General features: G+C 44.9%; 1 protein-coding gene across 1 annotated transcript; it reads right to left on the bottom strand.

Annotated features, from left to right (window-relative positions):
• Positions 1 to 1,726: 1,726 nt before the first annotated feature.
• Positions 1,727 to 9,581, bottom strand: LOC133014250 (ataxin-1-like). Its single transcript, XM_061081439.1, has 2 exons — positions 7,565 to 9,581; positions 1,727 to 6,605 (listed from the first exon to the last, which is right to left on the bottom strand). Exons 1-2 carry the CDS (start codon positions 9,371 to 9,373, stop codon positions 5,943 to 5,945), a joined length of 2,472 nt encoding a protein of 823 aa, XP_060937422.1. The 5' UTR covers positions 9,374 to 9,581; the 3' UTR covers positions 1,727 to 5,942.
• Positions 9,582 to 23,615: the final 14,034 nt, after the last annotated feature.

Here is a 23,615-nt window from a genome sequence, read left to right on the forward strand (position 1 = left end):
TTATATAAAAGTTATCCTGTTATTTCTACTCACAAGAATGTTTTTGTGGAGCTGGACTCAAGTCTTCGCCTTCAGGCAATTTGTTGAGCTTGATGTTTGACCACAGGTGCTCTGTGGCTGAACTTTATTTCCCTACAGCTGCAACTTTATAGTGACTCAAGTTTGCTTTATAAACACAAGTCAACACTAGGTCTATAATGCATGATGGGTTATTGACTTTGTGTTGCTACAACATCTTGGGTATTAAGTTTATTTTTCGAAGTGTTTTTTCTGTTCTGAGAAGTCAACTTTCATTGGTCTCTCAAGTCGACGCTTCATGTAATTCTGTGTGTTTCAGCCTCAGACTTTCCACCACATGAGCTCACAACATCACAGGCTCTTGGCTTTCGGGGAATGTAGTTTCTCAAATGCATATATGTCTAACAGCTCCCTAAACTAATGTAATCTCAGGGATTAAGCATTTAAAGAAGAACAGAATATTGCAAAGGTATCATGGGAGCAGACAGACATGTAGTGTTCCTATCAGCCCTGTAAACAATCCAGTATATAATGTAGACTCTCTATAAGAGAATAATAAAACAATAAACAATAAAGCAAGGATGTACACTTGCAAACATATAGTACATCGGATCCATGGGGGTAGCTCATACTTGTGTTTATATTGTGTTTACAAGGTTCTAAAAGGTAGGAATGGAGCATTAAAAACATTATATTGTTGTTGAAGCCAAACAAGTATAATTCACTCTGTTGCAGATGTGAGCTTAGTCTTTGATATTTCCACTAACTGCCTGAATCAGAACACGATTTGTCATCTACGAGTTATTAAACTGCAAATTTGCATTATTCTTCATTAGCCGAGCAGCCACGAAACCAGATCATTTTAAAACACACTGCAAGCGGTTTATGTGTAATTTATTCTTCCCTTCAACTGTGTGAACATGAGTATAATCTGAGGCACAATAGGCAGACACACCAAACAGATTGCAGGACACACTTCACATGCAAAGCAGCTCGACTATATAATAATAATAAACGCAGGGAGCAGTTTGATCCTTCAGACCTCTGCTCTGGAGCTGATGTTTGTGTTCACCTGAAAATTTGATGGATGTTGCCAAACTCTTCTTTTCCGTGGGTTTTATTAAAGTAGACACCTTGTACAGTGTGTCTGCATCACATTGTGTTTTAGAGGGAAGTGATCAGGAAATTATTACAATAAAAATACAATAATTACAGACAATATTCACAATTAAGATGTGTGAATTTGATTTAAAGTAAATAATGATTAGTGTTTTATTTACTCTATAAGATTTATAGGTTATTATTAGCTAACAAAACTACAAAAGGCAAAACATGAACATGATTTCTTTATAGTAATAAGAAATAAGAATTTCTCTGTCCAAATATTTGCTAGTTCAGTTTTTCATTGTGTTTCTTGTGGGAAATGTCTGATCGGGAGAATGTAAGTGAAGCTATTATCAGACATTATATCAGACAAACTATCAGACACATTATCAGATTGTATCGTAAGTGGAAGCATTGCTCACAGTCATCCAGGTAGAAAACATTTTCACAAAGTCCTGCCAAACCTACCTCCTCCCGGATCATCTTGGGAAAGAATACAAAAGATTCTGCTTGTTTTTCTTTAGACTGTTTATTTCTTTGAATATATTTGATCAAATGTAAAATGACACATTTGAAGTAAAGATTTAACAGTTTCTGACTAGCGAACCTCAACACCATCAAAATAGGGAACATTATTGATACTTACTACGTACGATAGTGGGACAAACTGTAACTTAGATTTATCCAGCAAACAAACCCAAATTACAAAATCCTTTTTTTTTTTAAAGTGTTTTTTTCCCATAATTTCCTGGATTGTTGAGCTAGTGCAAAATAAAATGTCTTAGGTGAAGCGATATCCTTTATTCTGTCAAATGAACGATGACGTATTCTTGAACGTAAACTTCACTTCAAAGGTCTGTACATGGGGATCAGTGTTTATCTTCTCCACTGGCGACAAAGGTCATACCAACATTATAATGGAAGACTTTGGCTATTTACAAATCGCTGAGATGTACTGTTTAGTGTACGATTTCTCTCAGACATGCTGTACATTACTTATGTGTATTAGTAACTAAAACACCCCCTCCCTATATGTCAAAGTGCAACTCCATAGATCACCACATGGTGGTGCTTACACCATGTCCAACGTTTTTTTAGAAAGGCTTTAAAATTGTATTTGAATTGGCCTAGTTCAGGCAATTTCAGGGGTTACTAAGCTTTTCCACCAGGCTGATATTGGGGTCCAACTTAAAGTCTCTATACGGTTGTGGTCCAACCGCACATTTGTTTTCAATGACGCCGCCTCCTTTCAACACAACTGACTGTTGTTGGTCCTTGTCAGGGCAGAACAATTTTATTGACAATCTTATTGAGCACAGCTCCTCCCAGATTCAACCTGAGGTCTAACCAGCAGGAATAACTGTGTGGGTGTGCAGGGACTGCAAATGATAAGCCAAGCATTATTTTATATTTTCATCATGTCAACAAATCCCCATAAAAAGACTACAGCCAACAAGGAGCTAATCAAACTTAGGTATTGTCTGTGCAGCTGAGGCCTGATCAATTCTACTCCTCTGATGTGACATTGACCAGAAAAAGACGAGGAAGAGGAGAAGAGAAAACAATTGAGGAAAGAGGCAGCTGTGGCCAGCAGGTCGAGCGAATCGTCCACTAACCAGAAGGTTGGTGGATTGATCGCCGGTCTTCTCCAGTCTGCATCCTGAGGTGACACTGGATGTCTGACAGGTGTGTAGTAAAAGGGCAGCGTATATAAGGACTGTATGATGCATTCTTTACTGTGAAGCTCTTTTAATGGTCAATAAGACAGGAAGAGTGCCATATAAAATACAGTCCATTGTCATCACTCATGAACATGAACATGGGCCTTGATATTGTTTAGCCAAGGGAACATAAAGAATCCTGGAGCTGTGATGTATCAATCAACAGCTGAAAATAGTCCCCAGCTGTTTGATGTAAGCTTCTGCCTTTAAAAGAATTAAGTACACTTCTGTGACCAGTTTTTAAAGATATGATGTTGTCTGTGGGGATGAATGGGCTCGTGTGCCACTGAGACGGTGAGGGGGATAAAAGTTTGACTAATGCAGTGTTGGTTTTAGTCTTTTCATGAGATTGATTGACATTAGGAAAACCTTGGAGTTACAGCAGACTTTGCCTTAGAGCATCAATCCCACACTTCATAAATGAGTCTGCGTCAAGATGTCACTTCAGATCTGTAAAAATACCCATTTCTGTTAGGAAATTTAAAAAAGGATAAAGTTTACAGAGAGACGAATGGCTACAGACACAAAGAATGCAACAGTAGCTCGACTTTGTAACAGTGATCATATAAGAGCACGCAGTCTCGTCAGAGAAAACAGTCACTGGGCAGTGGTAAGCCTGAGCAGTCGAACACAAGCAGACGAGAACAGTCGGTAACTGGGTTTACAAGAAAACACCTTTCAGGAGCTCTAAAAGGTCCATGGCTATCATGAGGAGAACTGCAGCTCACATCCACAGAAAACTGTACGTTACAGTGTGCAAGTCGGAGGAACTGTGAGGAGGTTGAATAGTGTCGACTAGTGTAGCACATTCATGAACATTGGATCAACACCTGAACTGACCAGAAAAAAAAAACAAAGTACCACTTGTTGGAGAGTTAATGGAATGATTGAAAAAGGAGGCGCTGTGGCACATACAGTACATAAGCTACATAAGGGTTAGAATATCTATACACACACACTGTACACATTCTAGATACAACTTACTGTACATGATCAACACCTGCCGGCTATAGTTAGCTCTACAACTCTCTGCGTCGCCCTCTGAATAGTAGCTCTATAATACGTCATCAAAAATAAAGTTGAGATGCCCGACGTGTGTTTACATTCTCCGTCCCAGCAGAATATAGTTTCCTCTCAATAGTGAACCTGTCGGACATAAGGTGATGTCAAACAGTCATTTTACTCTTTCTCAATATATCTCGGAGATAAGAAACAGGGCCATCACCACCATCCTGCTGGATGCTTCATCAAAGTGCTGCTGCTCAGAACGTACACATGGGGACACACACATTAACACACCATACACACACACACACAGACACACACACACTGTTCCTGAGTATGAACTGTAGCATTTTTATTTTGGCTCTACTCTGAGAAATCGACTAAACCCAAAGACGGTACTCTGATAGACCAGGTGTGGACATATCATCATTGAGGAAAACAGGTTTTAATGTTAAAAACTCTTAAAAAACATGTGCTGCTGTGAACCAGGTAGATTATTTATTGTATCTAAGGCCATAGAAATCAACAGGATCCATCTGTGGAGTGGGAGGTACCACGTTCCCATCAATAAGTCAATATTATATAGATATTTTGTTTTATCTTATGGTGTAGTTGCATTTTTAGTTGCTCAATATTTTACAAATAATATACTGACATAGGATCAGGTGGCTCTGTGGAATGTGGAAGGGGGTCGCTCGTGGTGATCGATTAGTTACCTCCTTTTATAGGTTTCAGTACAGAAGCTCTAAAAGTGATGGAGACTTCACTAACGTCAGAGCCCGATATTTTTCCCGCGAGACCAAAACAAAGATGAGCTGGACGTCATCAGACTCATCATGCTGCTGGAATCAAGGCCCCAGATGAACGATGAATGCTAATGTTTCTCGTTGCGTCTGCTTGTCATCGGGTTTGAAAAGGTAATAATACGTCATTTACTGTGCTGCCCACATTGGCTCAGAAAATAAAAAATCAATTAATTTGAGTATCCAGTTTGGCCAACTGCGGTTTATTTTGCAGTTTGAGGGCAGAAGCCACACAAAGACTGGCTGATAATCTCTTTCAGAGGTATAAGACAGAATTTTCCCTTTTCGTACATTTGTGTGAAATGCTGCACGAGGTGTGAAGGTCGAAAAAAACACACGTTGTCCTCGGAAGGAATCATCAGAAATTAGCAAAATCTCAAGGTCAAGTTGACAGAGGAATGCACTCATGTGCACCTGCTGTCACCCGCGTATTGAAAAGCACTGGTGCCAAGTTCTCAGCGTGTTCATCACCGGTGCAGCAAAAAGCACATGAGTGACTTCATGAGTAAGTCTTGAGGACAAATTCAGTGGTTTACATTCAGGCCTTTTTCCATTTCTGTATTTGAAGGCTGCACTGACAACAGAACTCACAGCGACCAGCCACACACACACACACATATACACACACACACACCTGACTCCTGTGCTCTGTTGGACAGCTACACAGAAAAAAACACAAACACACTCTCATGGAGACGGGTGACACAAGCCGACGGTGGTAGCACACATCTGTCATGGTGTGAGAATAAAGAAAACTGCAGTAATAGAAGAGAAATCAAAACTTCATCAGATGCACAAAGGCAGCATAAATCACAAGTCATGATGATGGAGCGTTGTCACAGAAACACTGTGGGTCTCTCTTTGACTCATTAACAACACTTCAAACCAAACACAAAACCAAACTATACTAAAAAATATGGTTACCCACTTTCTACAAGCTGACATCGGGGTCTGTGCTCGTTCGCGTGAATACAGAAATGATTAACGGTACTGCATTCAACAGGTGTGAGCCACATGACACAAGAGTGAAACGTCTCTCAGGCGACTGCCATTCATACTCAACATTCATGCTGCATTCGTTTTTGCTTTCAGCATTGATTGCACTGATCTCATGTGTGATACCACGTTATGAAGGTGCTCTGCCGTACTTCATCGTGGATATCAAACGTAGGGTGAAAGAAAACATGTAAATACTGTGTAAACTCTGTCTATATTACAGTAGTCTGGATAGAGAGAAGAGAGGCGGGGGAAACACAAAACCACAGGAATTTTAAAATTCATTAAAGTTCTCTTAACAGTCTACTCTTCTGCTCAGGAAGCGTTCGCTCCCAGTGCTGGAGTGGCCCTCTATGCTGATCTTAACCTCATGAGGGACGAAGGAGGGTCTGGGCAGAGTGGGAGGAGGCTCGTCCTCGGCTTTATCAGTCTGGTCTCTCTCCGGAGCCGACCAGCGCCTCTTGCGGGTGGCGGGTCTCTCTAGATCGCACTGTTTGGTAAGAGCAGGCATGTCTGTTTTCACTGATTCCTGTCGTACTTCTCCAGTCGCTGAGACTGTCAGCACCGGTCCAGCTCCGTAGATCCCGTCTACGGACCCTGGAACTAGTCCCAGTCCTGGTCCAGCAACCTGTTTCCTCTCCAGCCTCTCTCCACTGGACGCTTTCATTAGGAGGCCGCTGTTACCGCCTGCGTTTGGGCTCAAACTGTTTCTGACCGTGGCCTCCACACTGTGGCAGTAGTCAGAGAGGTGACTCGTCTTCAGCTTGGCCGCCAAAGCCTGGCCGTCTGTCGCCGAACCGTTCCTCAAGCTGCGGAGGGTCAGCGACACGCACACGTCGCCCACGCACAGCTTGGCGCAGGACAGCTCGAACAGCTGGGTGGTCCGGTCGGGGCAGCAGGAGGACCAGCCCTGACCGAACACGAAGAAGGGGTACTCCACCAGCACCTCCACGCACACCTGGAGAGGAGCACAACAAACACAGTCAACTCTCTGCAAAGCACAGACTGAGAGACGGATTTACAAGAGTCGCCTGAAGATGGCATATCCCCCCTGGCAGCCACAAAACCTGAAAGATGATTTTTGGTGATTTTACCTGAAGTCGCAAGATTTTGCTCAGGAAACCCTAAAAATATAAAATGGCAGCACTTCACCACCTCTTGAAAGTGGTAGTTTGAGTTCTGCTCCAGAAACTAAATGGATATACTGATCAGTGATCACTATATTATTCAACATTATAAATGAATAATAAAAGCCACTTAAAGCTACTATTGGAAGGATTTGAAAAGGATTATAACATGTTGCATATTATTCTGTTAGTTTAGAAAAAAATTTAATTTTTCACAGAATACATTTTAACACTCCAAAGACGGAATAATGCAGGTATAAACAACAAAATAATGGAGACTGAATTCTGTTTAGCAGCTTCAGTTTCAGGCTCCAGGTCTTGTGTACTCTGCCCAACTGTCACACTGTCATGACACTTACATAGAGAGGACTATTCTGTAGGAAAAATGGAGGAAGTAGTATTTACAGTAGAGCTGGGGTTATTTTAAAGCTAATGAAGTTTAGCTCATCGCAGACTTATCTTTGTCATATTTGTACTTAATTATCTGCCAATAATTAAGTGCAGCTATGAAAAAGATATGTTTGAGGTCTTTTTACAAGTGTCACAGTTACATAATTTATTCATCAGCGCAGCACAGACAAGTTTACTTTTCTGTAACTTGTCCCTTATCTAAATGACTAAATTTAAGAGAATATAACATATGTTTTCTTCCACTTGCAATTAATGGAATCAAGAAAATAAATTCTGCCACCTGAGCTTTGCCTTCTGTCACTGGGGTTAAAATTCTATAACTACTGACCTTACATTTCACTTATGTTTTAATCTTTTAAAGTACATCTGAATATCTCACCTGAGCTTTGAGCTCGCCCACAGAAAACTGAATGACCACAGCGTTGGCGCTTTGCCCACGGTCGATGCGCTCGACAGTGCTGGAGTCGATCTTCAGCTCGCTGCTGATCTCAGCGCTCTGGATGAAGTCCTCCGTCTTTAGGTCCTCCACACGCTTCAGCTCCCCGTCAGCCAGCTGGATGATGGAGCCGCGCATGAAGAATGGAGGGAGCGCCACAGGCGAGGAGGAGGAGGAAATGGAGGGGGAGGCTTGGATGGAAACAGGGGCTGGGGTTGGAACAGGGGCAGGAGGGGGAGCAGGACTTGGGGAGGGAGCTGCAAACACTGCTGGTGCCGGGTTTGAGGGCAGGACTGGCAGCACTGGAGCATGTGCGGCAGCAGGGGGGGGTTGATGTCCATCTTGCCCAAGTGCCTCACACCTGGACAAGGCTGTGGCTAGATATGCATGCGGCATGGCGGTGGATATTTGAGGGGTAGTGGTAGCGGTCAGGGCACTGACAGTACGACTGACCTCCATTTCTATGCCGTTATTGGTGCCGCTGACCGGGATGAAAAGGGACTGGCCACTTGGGATCACCAGGTGCTGGGGCAGCGCCGCATGGTAGCTGACGGCATGCTGGTTTCCACTGGTGATATACCCAATGATGGGTGACTGGGTAGAGGAATAGAGGTTGGCTGGCAGCTCCTCGGAGGGCAGAGTGGTCTGGATGACTGCGTGAGGAGCAACAGACTTCATCAACTCTGAGGAAGAGAAGGAGGTGAAAGAGGAGGACCTGGACACTGGTTTCCCCAAGCAGATGCCTCCCTTCTCCGTCTGGACTAAGGAGATCTTATTTGAGCCAGCGTCATGTTCCTCTCCGTGGTTGGGCTGAGCCACCAGCACCAAGGAGGTCTGGAGTCCTGTGGGGTTTTGGCCATAGTCCGCAGGCAGAAGGATGTGTCTGGCCTCATAGCTCTGGACCTGGTGATGGTTTGCTTGATGATTGTGGGCTTTCGCCTGCTTGACCAGCTCCATTTCTCCATTCAGTAGACCCTTAGCATGCCCCTCTGGCTTCCTTCCAAAGGAGCCATCTGCATACTGAACCACCAACTGGGAGGGAGTGAGGGTAAGTGTTTGTGGGAGGACGGAGGAGTGAGGGTGGAGCTGGAGGTGACCTGCGGGTGAATTGACGGCGTTTCCGCTGACGGTCAGAGGCGTTCTGCTGTCCAGATGGATGTACTGGCTGGTGACGTGGGGCGAGCTTGCGTGCGACACAGTCGTCAATTCCGAGGGGGAGAGGCCTATTTGAAAGTGCTGCTCCCCTTTGTTGCTGGGGGAGACGAGGGCAGTGGTGTATCCGTCCAGGTGAGAACGCTGTCCTACTATGGTGGAGCTGTTGGGCACAGAGCTGGAATTTGTGGAGATGATATGAGAGGAGATGTAGCCGGCATAAGGCCCGGAGCTGATGAACTGAACGTTGGGTCCCAGCTGAGCAAACTGGATAGTCCCGGCCTGTTGGGGGAGGGCTGTGGAGTAAACTGCAGGCAGAGAGGCCATGGGCACTGCGGACAGAGGGCTGGCCGAGGGTGGTGCAGACATGGAAGGAGAAGGAGAGGAGATGAGACATCTTGGGCTCTCTGCGTCCCGAGACCTGCAACGTTCACTGGCTACACTTGCCAACCACGCTAGGTTCTCCGTGTGGGGACTGTGGGGCACCACTGCTGCCGGGGGTGCAGCTGTGGCCACGACCACTGGCCTCTGCTCCAGGGCCAGCATCTCACGCTTCTTAGGAGGCAGGCATCCGTTACTCCGCTCCTGGTTAGATTTCATTGTGCCACCGCGGTTTTTTAATATTCCCTTGTGCTACTGGTAAGCTCCTCTGAGACTTCCTCTCTTTCACCAGCCCTCGGTGGCTGTGTGAGGGGGCGGGCCTCTCTGTGCACTGTGGGGCTCCGGCTCGCTTTGTTGTCACTGGTAGACGGCTCCAGGTCTCACACCAGAGAAGACAGAGTCAGTCCAGCTCCCAAAATGAGCTCCAGAGACTTCATGGGGAATCATCTCTGAGCGATCCACCTCTTCCACGATGTCGGCAGCAATCTGATGGCAGAGAGAAGCTCGAATCAGACAAATGAAATCATGACTCTTGGCATATAAATGATTTATCCCAAACTGTTCCAAATGCAAAACAACAAACACCGTAACACACCCGCGGAAAGATTTCATGATGTTCTTTGTTTTGCCACAAGGTGGTACCTTGTATAACTACTGCGTCAGTCAGATTTGTGCTTTTCTAATGAACTGGAACAGCAACACGTAGGCTTCTCCAAGATCAACATGTAGAGACGACCCCTGAGGATCCGCACGGACTAATCTGTCAAAACCCAACCGGCTGTGTGTCATCATTTACATAACGGGGAAACGGCTCTTTCATGTTTCCGACACCAGGCAGGAGTTTCCTGGGATGCAGTGTGTGTGTGAGCGTGTGTGTGTGTGTGTAAGTGTAAGTGTAAGTGTATGAGCATTGCTGTTGGCTGTTATCTTGCTCTAGGGGACAGAAAGCAGAGCAGAGTGAAAGGATAACAGCCTCAGAGGAGCTCAGGCTTTATTCTTTGTTTTAACACTCCCAGGCCTCGTGTCGAGTCAGTGGGGCAACCATACATATAACACCCCCCTCCTGACAGGAACTGTGGGTCAATGGACACATCTGAGAAATGAAGTGAAAACAATATGGCTTGAAATTTGATTAGAGAACATTCTGCCAGAAGTGCAAAAGGGCTCTTTCGTAGTGTATGAAAATATTTTGCCAAGGCTTTCCGCTGCACTCCGTTTGTTTCCAGGTCCGAGGGAATAAGTGGACGAACAAACCAGGAGAGAGGTTACAGGAAACTGTGATGCATGGAGGGCGCATTGGTTAAAGGTGCCGAAATGTCTCGTAGCCATTGTCAATGTTTGACTGCAAGGCTTTTCCAACATTCAGAGCCATGCACTGCATTTTTAAGTATGCATAGACACATGCAGTAGCTCTTAAATGTAAACAACAACAACATGCAGTGCATCCATCGATTCAGCAGCATTAACATGCAGCCTCTCCCGTTCCCATGAGGTCATTCTTTTCACGGCTTCTTTATTTGATTGACTGCTGTGTCCTGCAGGCTTATCTGTGGGTCAATGCACGGCACTCAGAGTTGTTCATTAGCCAGAGGCGCCAGGGAGATGGTTGTGTGTATATGACACCGTCCATTCATCTTCTCCCTCCACATTCCATTGAGTGGAGCCATTTGACAGCACCGAAACTGTATTTTCATATTAACTTAAGGAGGAGGTTCACTACAGCCGACAGCCGCAGACAGGTTACATAAAGACAGAGGGAGGGAGGAAAGCCAGAAGGCGACCTTGGTCATTTTCTAATAGATGCTTCTACATCTGTCGATGGCTTTGACAAGGTCACCGCACCCAAATACGGCGAAAACCCTTCAAACCGTGCGATTCATTTGTGTACGACTACAGAGCCTGTGGTGGTGGATCCGGCAGATGCAACAAAGGAGGAGAGCAGCGGGACTGGAGAGGAACAGAAAACCCAGAGAGGGAAGAGGAGAGTGAGGGGGAGGAGTGGGAGAAATGTAAGATGACAGAACTGTGTTGAAGGAGGAAAGGGAGTAAAAGGCGTGGGTGGGAGGTGGGAAGGGGGGGGGGGTGGACGGCTGGGAAAGAAAGAAAGAAGATTAGGATTGGAAAGGAGGGAGAGAGAGAAAAGAAGAGAGGGGACCGGGGGAAGAAGACAGAGTGCTGCTTCTCCTGACCCACATTGAGCAGCGCCCGCAGCATCAGAGCGCCATAGCAGCCCCCCCCACCACCCCACCCCTTCGCCTAGAGTTCCCCGGCCAGCAACAGAGCCGCTGCTGCACAGGCTGAGCGGTGCACCCCCCCCCCCCCCCCCCACCTCTGGAACACCGTAATAACACTGTAATGACATCACATCTGAAGCACAAGTACCTCCTCTGATTACAGCTGCACTGGAAGACAAAGCCGGCGTGCTCTGGTTCACACACACACACACACACGAACACACACACGCACACACACCAACACAAACACAAACACACACACACACACCAACACAAACACTCACACGCACGCACAACACGCACACACACACACGCACAACACACACACACACCAACACAAACACACACTCACACACACGCACAACACACACACACAAACACACACACACACACACACACCAACACAAACACACACACAAACACACACACACGCACACACACCAACACAAACACACACTCACACACACGCACAACACACACACACACACGCACACACACACACACGCACACACACGCACACACACACGCCACAGACTACAGATAACATACAATGCTCCTATACAAGTAGTGTAATTCCTTTCCTCATATAACCTGTGCGCAGCGCTCTCTGCACATGGTCACACACAAACACACACACACACACACACACACACACAAACACACACGGCTCAGCAGCTACAAGCCTCTCTACATTTTCCAGCTCCAGACTATTATTAGAACACACTGACACAAACAAACACACACACGGCTCCTCGTCCGTCTGATATTGTGGAGAACAAAGAGTCGAGCTGTGGAGACGTGTCACACTGGAGCAGACAGCCCGGGAACACTGAGTCAGTGGCCTGCTTCCTCAGGAGCGTCACCTCTGAGACATGGACGGATGGACGGATGGACGGATGGAGAGGGGGGGGGGGTGACAGGACGCTCTCTGTTCCCCGTGCAATGGGGTGAAGGAGTCACTGATCCTCTCTGTCACACTCCCACACCAGAGGCTGCACAAACCCACAGAGAAATGGGTTTTTCCTCCCAGCCTCCTCTCTCCTGTTGTCTCCAGGTGAAGAGTCCTCTCTCTCTTTACGCAGCAACAACCAACCAGCTCCCCCCCCTTCCCCTTCCCCTCACCCCCACCCTCCTGAATCTCACGCTCCCACTATTTACTCCTCACGCTGAACCGCGGCTTCATAGCAACAGCGTGTCTCTGCAGCAGGAGGAGGAGGAGGAGGAGGAGGAGGAGGAGGAGGAGGAGGAGGAGGAGGAGGAGGAGGAGGAGGAGGAGGAGGAGGAGGAGGAGGAGGAGGAGGAGGAGGAGGAGGAGAGGCAGACACACATTACTTCTGGGACACTGTCTTCTCAAAATGCAAGAATCAGGAAATTCCCACAAAAACAAGATAACGCACAGCGACCCTGGTGGTTTCAGAGCTGCTGCTGCTGCTGGTGTCAATGCTGTCATGCATTTCAAATTCACAGATACACCGCGAACACACCGTGCAGCAAATGGCTATATATAGAAAAACAAAAACATCATTATCAATCTAAGCTCTTTGCATGAAAGGAGGGGGGGGGTGGTAGTGGAGGACAAACATGTACGTGACCGGCATGTGTGTGTGTGTGTGTGTGTGTGTGTGTGTGTGTGTGGAGGGTTCGGAGGACCTCACCTCAACTCACTCTACAACACAGCACAGCAACACAGGAGCACTGCTGCCCCCCCCCTTTCCACTAAGACCCCCAAAGAGCCGGTTTCCTGCCCCGGGTCCCTGCACAACAGAGCAGCCTGTGCCTTTAAGAGGCGGGCCGGCCGCCTGGTGGCAGACTGGAGCAGACAGTCAGGAGAACAGGGGCTGGGACCAGTTCAGGCTGTTTGTCTCCACGATGTCTCCAGAGTTCTGCTCCACACACACACTCACACACACACACACGTCCCACACGAGCACGCGCACAGGAGAGATGTGTGCACGCGGCCGAGTCCTGTGCAGATGTGGACAGATGCTGGGACCGGAGCCTCCTCCTCCTCCTCCTCCTCCTCCTCCTCCTCCTCCTCCTCCTCCTCCTCCTCCTCCTCCTCCTCCTTCCAGGGGCTCGGGGAATGACAGGGGGAGAGGAAGCACGAGTGGTAGTAGCAGGAGGAGCAGAACAAATCCTACTATGTGCCCACAGATCCAGAGAGAAGAAGAAAAAAACAGAAGAAGAAGAAGAAACGACCCACCCTCCCTCCTCCTCCCCTCCTCTGGTTAGAGAACTAAGAATAGCTCACCCGTCTCTCCACAGCCACTGCTTGCAGAGCATGTCCACACACTCGTCCTGCCTCCCAGTGAGTGTGTGTGAGTGTGTGTGAGTGAGTGTGAGTTTCTGCAGGAGACGTGTATCCTTAGGAACTCCTCTTCCTGAATCTCTCCTTTGTGCTGTTCTCTCCTGGAGCCTGTGTTGGGAGCAGCTCCGGCTCCTCTCTCTCTCTCTCTCTCCTCTCCGGACTCTCGGCTCTCAGGGGCTGGTCGCTGGAAGGAAGTCCCCACCCCTCCTCTCTCTCTCTCTTCCCACTGCTCAGGCTTCAGTTGCAAGTCCTGCGTGCAAAGGCTGCTCCAACGTGTGTTATGCAAGGCCACCAGACCGCCAGCTCCCTCTCTGCCTGGCTGCTTCTCTCTCTCTCTCTCTACCTCCCTCCCTCCCTCCTCTCTCTCTCTGTTTCTCTCTCTCTCTCTCTCAGTACTCCACTGACACAGCTCCTCCCCCAGCCAGCCTCATCAGCCGCATCAGGTATTCATTCAAAAAAAACACACTCCACTTGGCTCAGAGCCCAGACTACGCTCACACAGAGAGGGAGGGAGGGAGGGAGGGAGGGAGAGGGAGAGCAGCAGACTGAGGGTGAGGGAGGGAGAGCTGGAGATTCAGAAGAGAGGGTTTGCTCAGACAGACATCCTGCATGAATGTGAATAACTGTGGGGTGTTCACGCTGGCACACACACACACACACACACACACACACACACACACACACACACACACACACACACACACACACACACATACAGACACACACACACAGAGGCGTAGATGCTGACTGCATGTGCCCTCACACTGAGGATTAAATTGTTGTTCCTGTTCATTTTCATACGCGTTTTCCCTGCAGAGACAAATCTCTTCCTAATCTGCCCCTGCGAGCTGCCCTACAATTAGAGCCTCGGCTTCCACTCAGCTGCAAAGTGACTGGGAGTGACCCCCCCTTCACACATTCACACACACAGACACACACCCCATCTCTCCCCTGATAACCCACCCACCTCCGGCACTGACACTTGGCACCGTGGCCTCCCTGCTGCCCTCCAGCCTCCTCCTCTAACTGCACCCGCTCATCCTCCAGCTCCCGTACAGCTGCTGCAAGACAAAGACATAAATCCAGTGCACATGTGATCTACACACTAGATAAAACACACACACACACACACACACACACACACACACACACACACATGCACTCGCTGAACCACTGAAGTGAGTTGGTGTGTTTCCCCAGCTGTTCCATCTGAGGCACACACAAAAAAACATGTGCAGGGTGTCTTTACTGCCAAGGAGGGCTACGGCCTCATCTTACTGGGACTCGTATTTCTTCAAGGATGCTACCAGGCCAATGCAAACCTCAGGAACTGCACAGTCCCCTGCACAGTACAGGCATCAGGACAGAACCCCCCTGTGAGACATGGAGCCCTCTACAAGAGATGGCTGTTTCCTTGCCTTGACATGACTCACTCTAAGTTGAAGGTCAGAATTAATGTCGGCCGAGTGAGCTGAAAGAAGCTTTCCTCACAAATCCAGCTCCAAGTGCACGGGGCAGAGATGTTCAGATCCGGAGAAGGACTGTTGTCACATCTAGGGTTACAAAATTCCGGGAATATTCAAAGTTGGAAACTTTACATGGGAATTAACCGGAATATACGGGAATTAACGGTAATTCCCGTATATTCCCGTATTCCGGTAATTTATACTAACTGTGTTTACCTTGTCACATACAGACATAAATATTAACATTTTGTTTTGTCAAAGGCTGATTTGAGCCCTGAGGAAACTTTGGGCACTTGACTATACGCTTCTGCGTTGTTGTGTCATTCTTAACATAGGTCTTTGCACAGTATTTGCAAATGTACACAGCCTTTCTTTCTACATTGGATGGGGTGAAATGTCTCCACACATGAGATAGTGCACGTGGCATTGTTCTGTAGAATAAGATGAGAAAAAAGTTTGTAAAAAAACACTAATGCAATGCCAGAGATATAAATAGCTAGCCAAACAATTGGAATCGTCTGTACTCATATTTTAGAATTGATGTATAAATGAATGGAAATAGGCTAGATGAACTGATGAACAATCCTCAATCAGCATGCTAATATATTTCCCCCAGTAATATCATCGAAACTTACCAGACTAGTCCTGCACACTACAGCAGGCCTCACTAGCCCTGCTGTAGAGTGAAGGATGCTGGGAATTATCTGTGCATGTGATGGAAGAATAGATAAATAGATAGATAGATAGATAGATAGAGTACTTAAACCGACAGAATGCACAGTGGAGGGTTGAAATTCAACACATCTTTAAAATCAGTTTTGAATGATGTTTTTATTGCTCAGCGTCTAATTTGCGTAGTTGTTTTTTTTTTTTTTTAATTCCCAAAATTCCCGAGCTTAACTTCCCATGGAAAGTTTCCGGAAAGTTTCCGGAAATTTACCGGAAACTTTCCGCCCCTTTGCAACCCTAGTCAAATCTGATGTGTTTGTGTCTCAATCCAAGTCGTTCCCCTGGATTTGAGCTCAGGGAAAGTGTTTCAGCACAGATCAGGAATATGTAAAATCTCTGTTCACAGCTTCACAGATGCTATTGGAATCTATTGGACGCTGATTCTTTGTGGACCAACCTGACGGAGGGGTTTGACTGGCCTGGTTGTTGTTGTTGTTCTGAGGACACACACACACACACACACACACACACACACACACACACACACAACCACAACTAAGGGCTGTGCCTCAAGTGTTACATTCCTCAGTGTGGTGCACACGTAATGAGAGGGAGAGCTCCAAACTATAATAAGATATGTCATCATACAAACATTAACCATATACTGAGGAGGAACAGTATTGCAGTAGTAGTAGTAGTAGTAGAAGTAGTAGTAGTAGTAGTAGTAGTAGTAGTAGTAGTAGTAGTAGAAGTGGGACTAGTAGTAATGCAGTTCTTACAACAGTGCCATTCTACAAACCACAGTTGCATTATGCTCACATTCCTCCATTTTTAAACACTCTGCCTCTCGGTGCCCTCTCATACTCGTGCACTGGAACACAGCAGCCTTCAGCAGAAAGAGAGCAGCTGCTGCAAAGTTCGGAGGGAACATTTTTTCCCACAATGATCTCACCCAGCTCAAAATGTGAAGAGATGAATCATGTTACCTTGGAACTGTTCGGTGTCGGACGAAAAGCAGAAAATGTATCCAAGCATCATTACCAGTGTTCAGCTGTGCGTCCACACCAGACATCTGCTGTGGCCAAGTGAGCCGGCTCTCATGCAGCAGACATGTCCAGACATGTAACACTCGTGCTCTCACACACTAACACACACACAGAGCACAGGGAAGCATGTGTGATGCAAACTCTCATGCAAATTGAACGATTGCACAATAGTTTGCATTAATGAACTCGTTCATGATTTTACAAACACGCCCTGGAACATTCTGACCTTTTCACCAATACCACTTACAAACATAATGACAGGGGTGTAAGAAACACTCAGATCCTTCACTAAAATAGAAGTACTACAATGTAAGAATACTCTATAAACAGTCAAAGTCCATATTCAAAGCTGCACATAAGTTACACGTACAAAAGCAGTATTAGAAAAATGGAATTAGTAGTAGTATCAAAGAACTGTTTGGGTTAGCAGGACCTTTATATAATAATAACAATGCATCATATTTGATCAGTTTATCAATTGTGGCAAATAGCTTCAGCTGTTATTTGTAGTAGAGTGTAAATAATTTAACCAGGGTAATGTTGAAAAGTAAAAAAGTATAAAGTGGCATTTGAAATACTGGTTAAAAATACCGTTACATTTGTCCTGAAGAATCATTTCTCAGGTTTAAAACTTTTTAAGGTCTTAGAAAAGTTGTTTTTTTTAGTGAGAACACGCACAAAATACGGATGAAAAAAATACTGATACCTGTATGAAAAAGTTGATTATTACTTGATTAATTGCTTTGATTGATAGAAAATAACTTGAAATTAGATTTTTAAATAATTAAATAGCTATTTGATCGATCAGTTCATCTTTCTTACTATGCTTCAGGTTGAAAAAGCTAAATATTTTTTACTTTTATACATTTCATACTCCAAACCATTATCAATAAATCAATAAAGTCATCATATCAATTATAATTATTGCATTAATTAATTAAATCGCAAGAAGCATCCCTATTGTATTACATACCTTATTGAAAGAAAATTAAATCATCAATCAGACCCACTGTCTCTGGCTCCATCTGAAGCAAAGAGCAATGTTAGGAAATGAATTAGCAGTGTAGCTAATTATTAGCTGAGTTACACAGGATATAGCATATAGCAAGTTTTATTGTTTATTATGATAAACAATCACAGAAGGGGGAAGTTCTGGAGAATTTAAAAACACGAAATAGCTCATCAAACCATAACAGTTGACCTATAACGCAATGAAAAGCTCAAAGCTCAATAGATTAATCAATATTTGCATTGTGGCATACACATCAAAGTGCCCAGCCCATGTTGACACAGGAAAGAGGAAGGAAATAAAAGCTTTAACATGCAGGCTACAGGTTGATGCCAAATATTTTACAGGAAAGTACCAAGCATCAAACATACATTTGAAGATGAGCTTTTCCTAAAATGTTGAAATGCACCTTTTCATGTAAGAAACTAAAAGAGAGTACAGCAGAATTAATATGTGAAAAAGTAATTATGGCATGTGCAAAAATCTGGGCAGGAGGTATCGTCACCCCCCGCCATGTGTCCAACTCCATCTCTCCACAGCAGTTGTTCTATAAAAGACTGGTTTATCCAGATGTTGGTTTTACTTCACATGATGACTTTTGTCTTGTGAGTTCAGAGGTGACTTTTCCCTCTAATGACTCTTCCATGCAGACCCTCTCTGTGCACTCCTGTGTCTAATAAACCTCCCTGCTGCCCCTTCACAGTCGAGTGGGGGGGTTTAGCTTTTGCCTTGCTGCCTGGCCGACATGCTGTTTTACTTCATCTTGACCTCCTTATTTCTACCGTCTCTTAACGACATTTCGGACAGTGTAAACTTCAAGCCGGAAGCACTTTGATCTCTTTTCATAGCCTCTTCTGCTTTGAAGGCTTCACTTAGCTTCATTTTCAGCTCCTCAGTCTGTGGCTCGGAGGTCTTTGAGTTTTACCACCAGGTTTGGAGAGTCACAGACTGAATCATCTCTACAAATGTGATCAGCTGTGAATTACTAAAGACAACACACGGGTTGTAAAGAGAAGGTTACGGCATCAACACTTGAACTGAAGCCTCATTTAAGTGTTGGTTTGCTGCAGTGGGTGTATTAACTTATATCACTTCAAAAATCAACAAAATAGGTTATTTCCATGTGAACCCAAACATTTTGAAATAATATACACATGTTTCAAAGACATCACATCAGATATAAACTGAGCAAATTAAACAGAAACTCTGTCATATATAGGGGATAGACCTTTAATGAAAACTGAAGTATGTCTGGCCATATTTTATAAAGCGTTTCTATCCAAGCATGTCCAATCTGAGTCTTATTTACCCGTCCACACACACACTAATGGCATCAAGCTGCCGGCCATTGGCAGCAGTTTGGGCTTCAGTGTGTGCTCTGCTCCGAGGACACTCTGACAGGTGCAGGTGGGTGTTGAACGGCCATCTCTGTGATTGGTAGACAACCCACTCCTGAGCCACAGCTGCCCCTACCAGGCTGGAAGAAAAGGTTTTATAAACTCCATGTTGGAGCAAAGTTCAGTGTGTGTGAGCGGCCGCTGGAAAACACTAAGCATTAGTACTGAGGGGAATGGAAAGTGGAGTGTGGGTGGTGGGATTTAGAGGGAATCTGGTATCAGAGCGGGAGGTAAATAACCCCGGCTCGGCTGCTGTCTCAGAGCAGACCTGTCTGCACTGTGGCGCGCTCCAGTTTGGAGGGAACAACATGCACACTCCACGCTATGTGGGGAGAATGTGAAAGCGCCTGCTGCCATGGCAACAAGGCAGCTCCACAGCTCCAGTCCCCATTAAGAAAGATGGGTGGCAACGTGGCTGTAGCTCAATGGTGGTGTAGCATGACACACTGAAAGAGCCTATTGAAAGCCAGTGAATTCAGCAGTTCGTGAAAAGAGCAGAGGGGACAGCGAATCCAGAAGGCAGGTGATACTGACCTCACCTCTCCGGGTGCAGGCGCATCAATACATATTCGGGTGTTATGTTATCCACTCAATTCGACTGTTTTTATCAGTTAATATAGTGCACATGAGCCTTATAATCTTGAAGGGATTGTCAGTGAATTTGAAGCTTAATTCCAACGGAGGGATTGTTGAATAGAGTCAAAAGTTCAAAGTGACCTTGAGCAGAGTCCTTGGATTAAATGTCTAAAGATTGAAATGTCAACTCAGAGCCTGAATATCTTTCCAACAAGACCTTTAAGAGTGTAATGTGATTCATGGTTGATTCCGTGGCTGCTCGGTGTGGAGGAGCAGATCGAAAATCACTCCATCAACCTGTTCAATTAAAATGATTAATGCAAAAAAGAAGATATCTTTTCTATCCCTGTTGCTAAGGAAAACCGATTACTTATGATACACAGCAAACAGATGAGTCAAGAAACCATGCGTCTCAGCCAAATGGTTGTGGTGTTACTGCAGGACACCATTAAACTGAATTCTGTGACTCTGTCTCATACCGTGCATTTGGTGAAAGCCAAATTTACCAGGACAAAACAGATTTCATCCGAGTCCAAGTGCCAAGACTTTTTTCACTCTGCTGAAAATAGCAAGCCATTGCTTACGCACATCTCCGGAACATACTATCGGCAACTGAAGGATTGGGTGGGAGTGATCTGTGGAGGAGGAATTCAGGCACTGAAGGAATTGGGTAGAATCTGTTCAAACACATGAACCAAATGAATCAGAAAGACACCAAACAGTGGAGAGAAAAAACTACCACGAGCACAGTATGCAGCCAGGAAACAAAGTAGGTGTTGGTTTTTAATCATAGTTTCCAAAGACGTTCACTGGGGTTTGACAGGAAAGACAAATGAGGAGAAACTTCCTGTGTAATATGATCTGTGACATTTAATAGAACATCAGTCATTATGGGGCAAAAGTTGAAAGTGCTCAACACAGACACATGCTTTCTTATCAGCTGTAGGTGGAGCAAGGAACCTGAACATTTCTGAAATGACCTCACTGACCTCTGTGAAAGCCTCACACATGTAGGTTCAGTACCAGGTTCACACAACAGAGGGCAGTAGACTGGCCTCTGTCACACTCAGGCTGCAGTTCAGAGGTGGATAAATTAAATATCTAATTTTATTAATTAAGGACGCAAACAAGTCCTTTTCTCTTGTTCTGAATGATAATATATTTTATGTTATACTAGTGGATTAGGAAATTATAGTATAATGATAAAGAGAGATCAATACATGAGGAATTAAGTCACTCAGTAGAGCGTGTATCTCCAAGAAGGAACTGTGCATGATATTACATCTCATTCTCCTAAATAGGCCTGAATGTGTTTTTTCATCAAGGTCCATTAATTATCATGTGGAAAATTCAAATGAAATTCAATCTTAGTATGTTAATACTTTCTTTTTAAAACCTTGATTATAATTCTTTCAATAGATTTTGCGAAATTGTCCTTACAAGCAATCAAATGGTCAAGGTGAGAATGAACGTCCTTGGTGGAGGTAATGAAAATAGTGCATCATGTTCCCTCCAGCTTAATTATTCGGTAATATTACTGTATTCGGACAAAAATGTCTGGTGATACTTATTTAAATTAATAATACATCTGATTCAACGAAAATATAACATGTCCCAAGTTAAAAACAGTGAAGCTCAATCATTGCAGTCTCTTAAGATTATAGTGACTAAGCAGAAAATGTTTTTTTCTTGATGAAACCAGGAGACAGACACATGCTGGTCCACGTGTTTCTCAACTAAACAAACTGAAACTGTTTAACTATATAACTGTTTGACTGTATAACTGTACACAGAAAGCAAGAGGCAGGATTTGTCTATAGTAACCAAAGCTACCACCATGGTTGTCTTGACAACTCAAGCTTCTTGCTGCCTTAAGCAAAACAGTATTCAAAAATACAAAAACACCCAGAGACCTGATGTTATGTCATGTCAGAATGATATGAATTTTTTTTCAGTGAGTTTGTGCCCACCTGATAGTCAAGTCTATTTTTAGATCATTGAAATGAAGAGTACAGTGACAAAAATTAGAGTACAGGTAATTGTTCTATTCTGTCAAAAAGTAGTTTTCTTATCAGACACACTCATGTGTTCACTATGTTAGAAATGAGTGTATTCACAATAGAAACATGATAAAAGGCTGTAAATCCATCAAGCTGTAATGATGCCCACATCCAAGAGGACAGATACCATCTCTGAGAAAAATGTATTCAACATGTACTTTGACTTTTTAGTTTGGTCCATGTCCTATCTACTAACACGGAGAAGGCTGGGTTCATGACCTGTACTGAAGCCAGCCACAAGGAGGCGATCAAGATGCTTTTACTTCACTTTTTGGAGCTGTAATGTTGATCATCTGTGCATTCTATGATTAAAGTCCTTGAAAAATGACAAAAAAGGAAAGTATGTGTGCAAATTAATGTAATATATATATAAACATTCCTGGTGTCAGAGAGGGCATTCGTCTCCTCTTCATCAGCAGCCCCTTTCTCCATTCAGCCAGAACCCAGAAGCCTGTAATTACTGACTCCACTTGAGAGGAAAACCAACAGGCACAGACACAGAGGGAGAAACGACAGCAACAGTGGGCAGCTTTTCACCCCACACCACCTTTCCACGACTTCCAAACACCTGGAGCCTGCTGCTCTGTGTGTGTGTGTGTGTGTGTGTGTGTGTGTGTGTGTGTGTGTGTGTGTGTGTGTGTGTGTGTGTGTGTGTGTGTGTGTGTGTGTGTGTGTGTGTGTGTGTGTGTGGATGCACACGCACACGCACACGCACACACACACACACACACACACACACACACACACACACACACACACACACACACACACACACACACACACACACACACACACACACACACACACACACACACACACACACACACACACACACACACACACGCGTCAGAGAGAGCTGTGAGTCCTCCATGCTGCCTGCTGGACTCTTCACCAGCTCCATAGCGTATGGCGCGCCATGTGTCAGCATAGGAACACGATTTATCAAGCTCGCCATCAAACCACGGACAGTGTGAATTGAAGAGTAGACTAATGCCATTGTAAGTCTTGGATAATATTTGATCTTCGTATAGTCTTCACGGCAGTAATCAATTCTATCCCTGCTATTATCAGAGCCACATTAGGATTCCTATTTATAGCTAAACAAATTAACTTTCTTTAATTGTATTAAATTGTTTTATTAATAACTGATTGGCATTGATTTATTCACTAAAGGCGTGAGGGCATTTATTGTAAGATAAAATAGCTTAATACAGTTGTCATAAATTCTGCTAAAAGGTTTCTCCCTTTTTTCTTCTTCTTGCACGTTGTCTTTGGAAGCGATCCAGAGTATATTGACACAAAAACTAATTACGAACATGCCTCAACTCTAAATGGAGCTGTGCCAATAGAATGTGACTGTATGAGCCACACTATTCACTAAACAGTACAGTTATGCTGGCGGGTAGTTTGTGCCTACATTTCCTTCTGGTCCCCGGTAAAGCTCTTCACGTCAATGAGATATATTATTCCATTACCTACAGTAATGGCATGGTGCATGGCAGCAGCATTTGGGGGGAGGTCACTGTAATCTGCGAGCACCATCTGTGGCTGTCAGCTGAAGCTGCCACTTAGTGGGTCTAACACAATCACCACGTCAACACTCGCCAACAACTGGAGCTTCCACAGTCCCAAAGTACATGGGACCTGACAGAAAACTGGAGAGGAAAAAAAAAAAAGAGGAGAGCCACTTAAAAAG

Source organism: Limanda limanda, chromosome 11, assembly GCF_963576545.1.
Source record: "Limanda limanda chromosome 11, fLimLim1.1, whole genome shotgun sequence".
NCBI classification, from domain to species: domain Eukaryota; kingdom Metazoa; phylum Chordata; class Actinopteri; order Pleuronectiformes; family Pleuronectidae; genus Limanda; species Limanda limanda.

What these genes read in the sequence shown, in the direction of transcription:
- LOC133014250 (XM_061081439.1), bottom strand. Translation starts at nt 9,373, where the DNA reads ATGAAATCTAACCAGGAGCGGAGTAACGGATGCCTGCCTCCTAAGAAG. An exon ending in TGGGCGAGCTCAAAGCTCAG is followed by an intron (nt 6,606 to 7,564) that starts GTGAGATATTCA and finishes GCTCCTCTCCAG; the next exon opens with GTGTGCGTGGAGGTGCTGGT.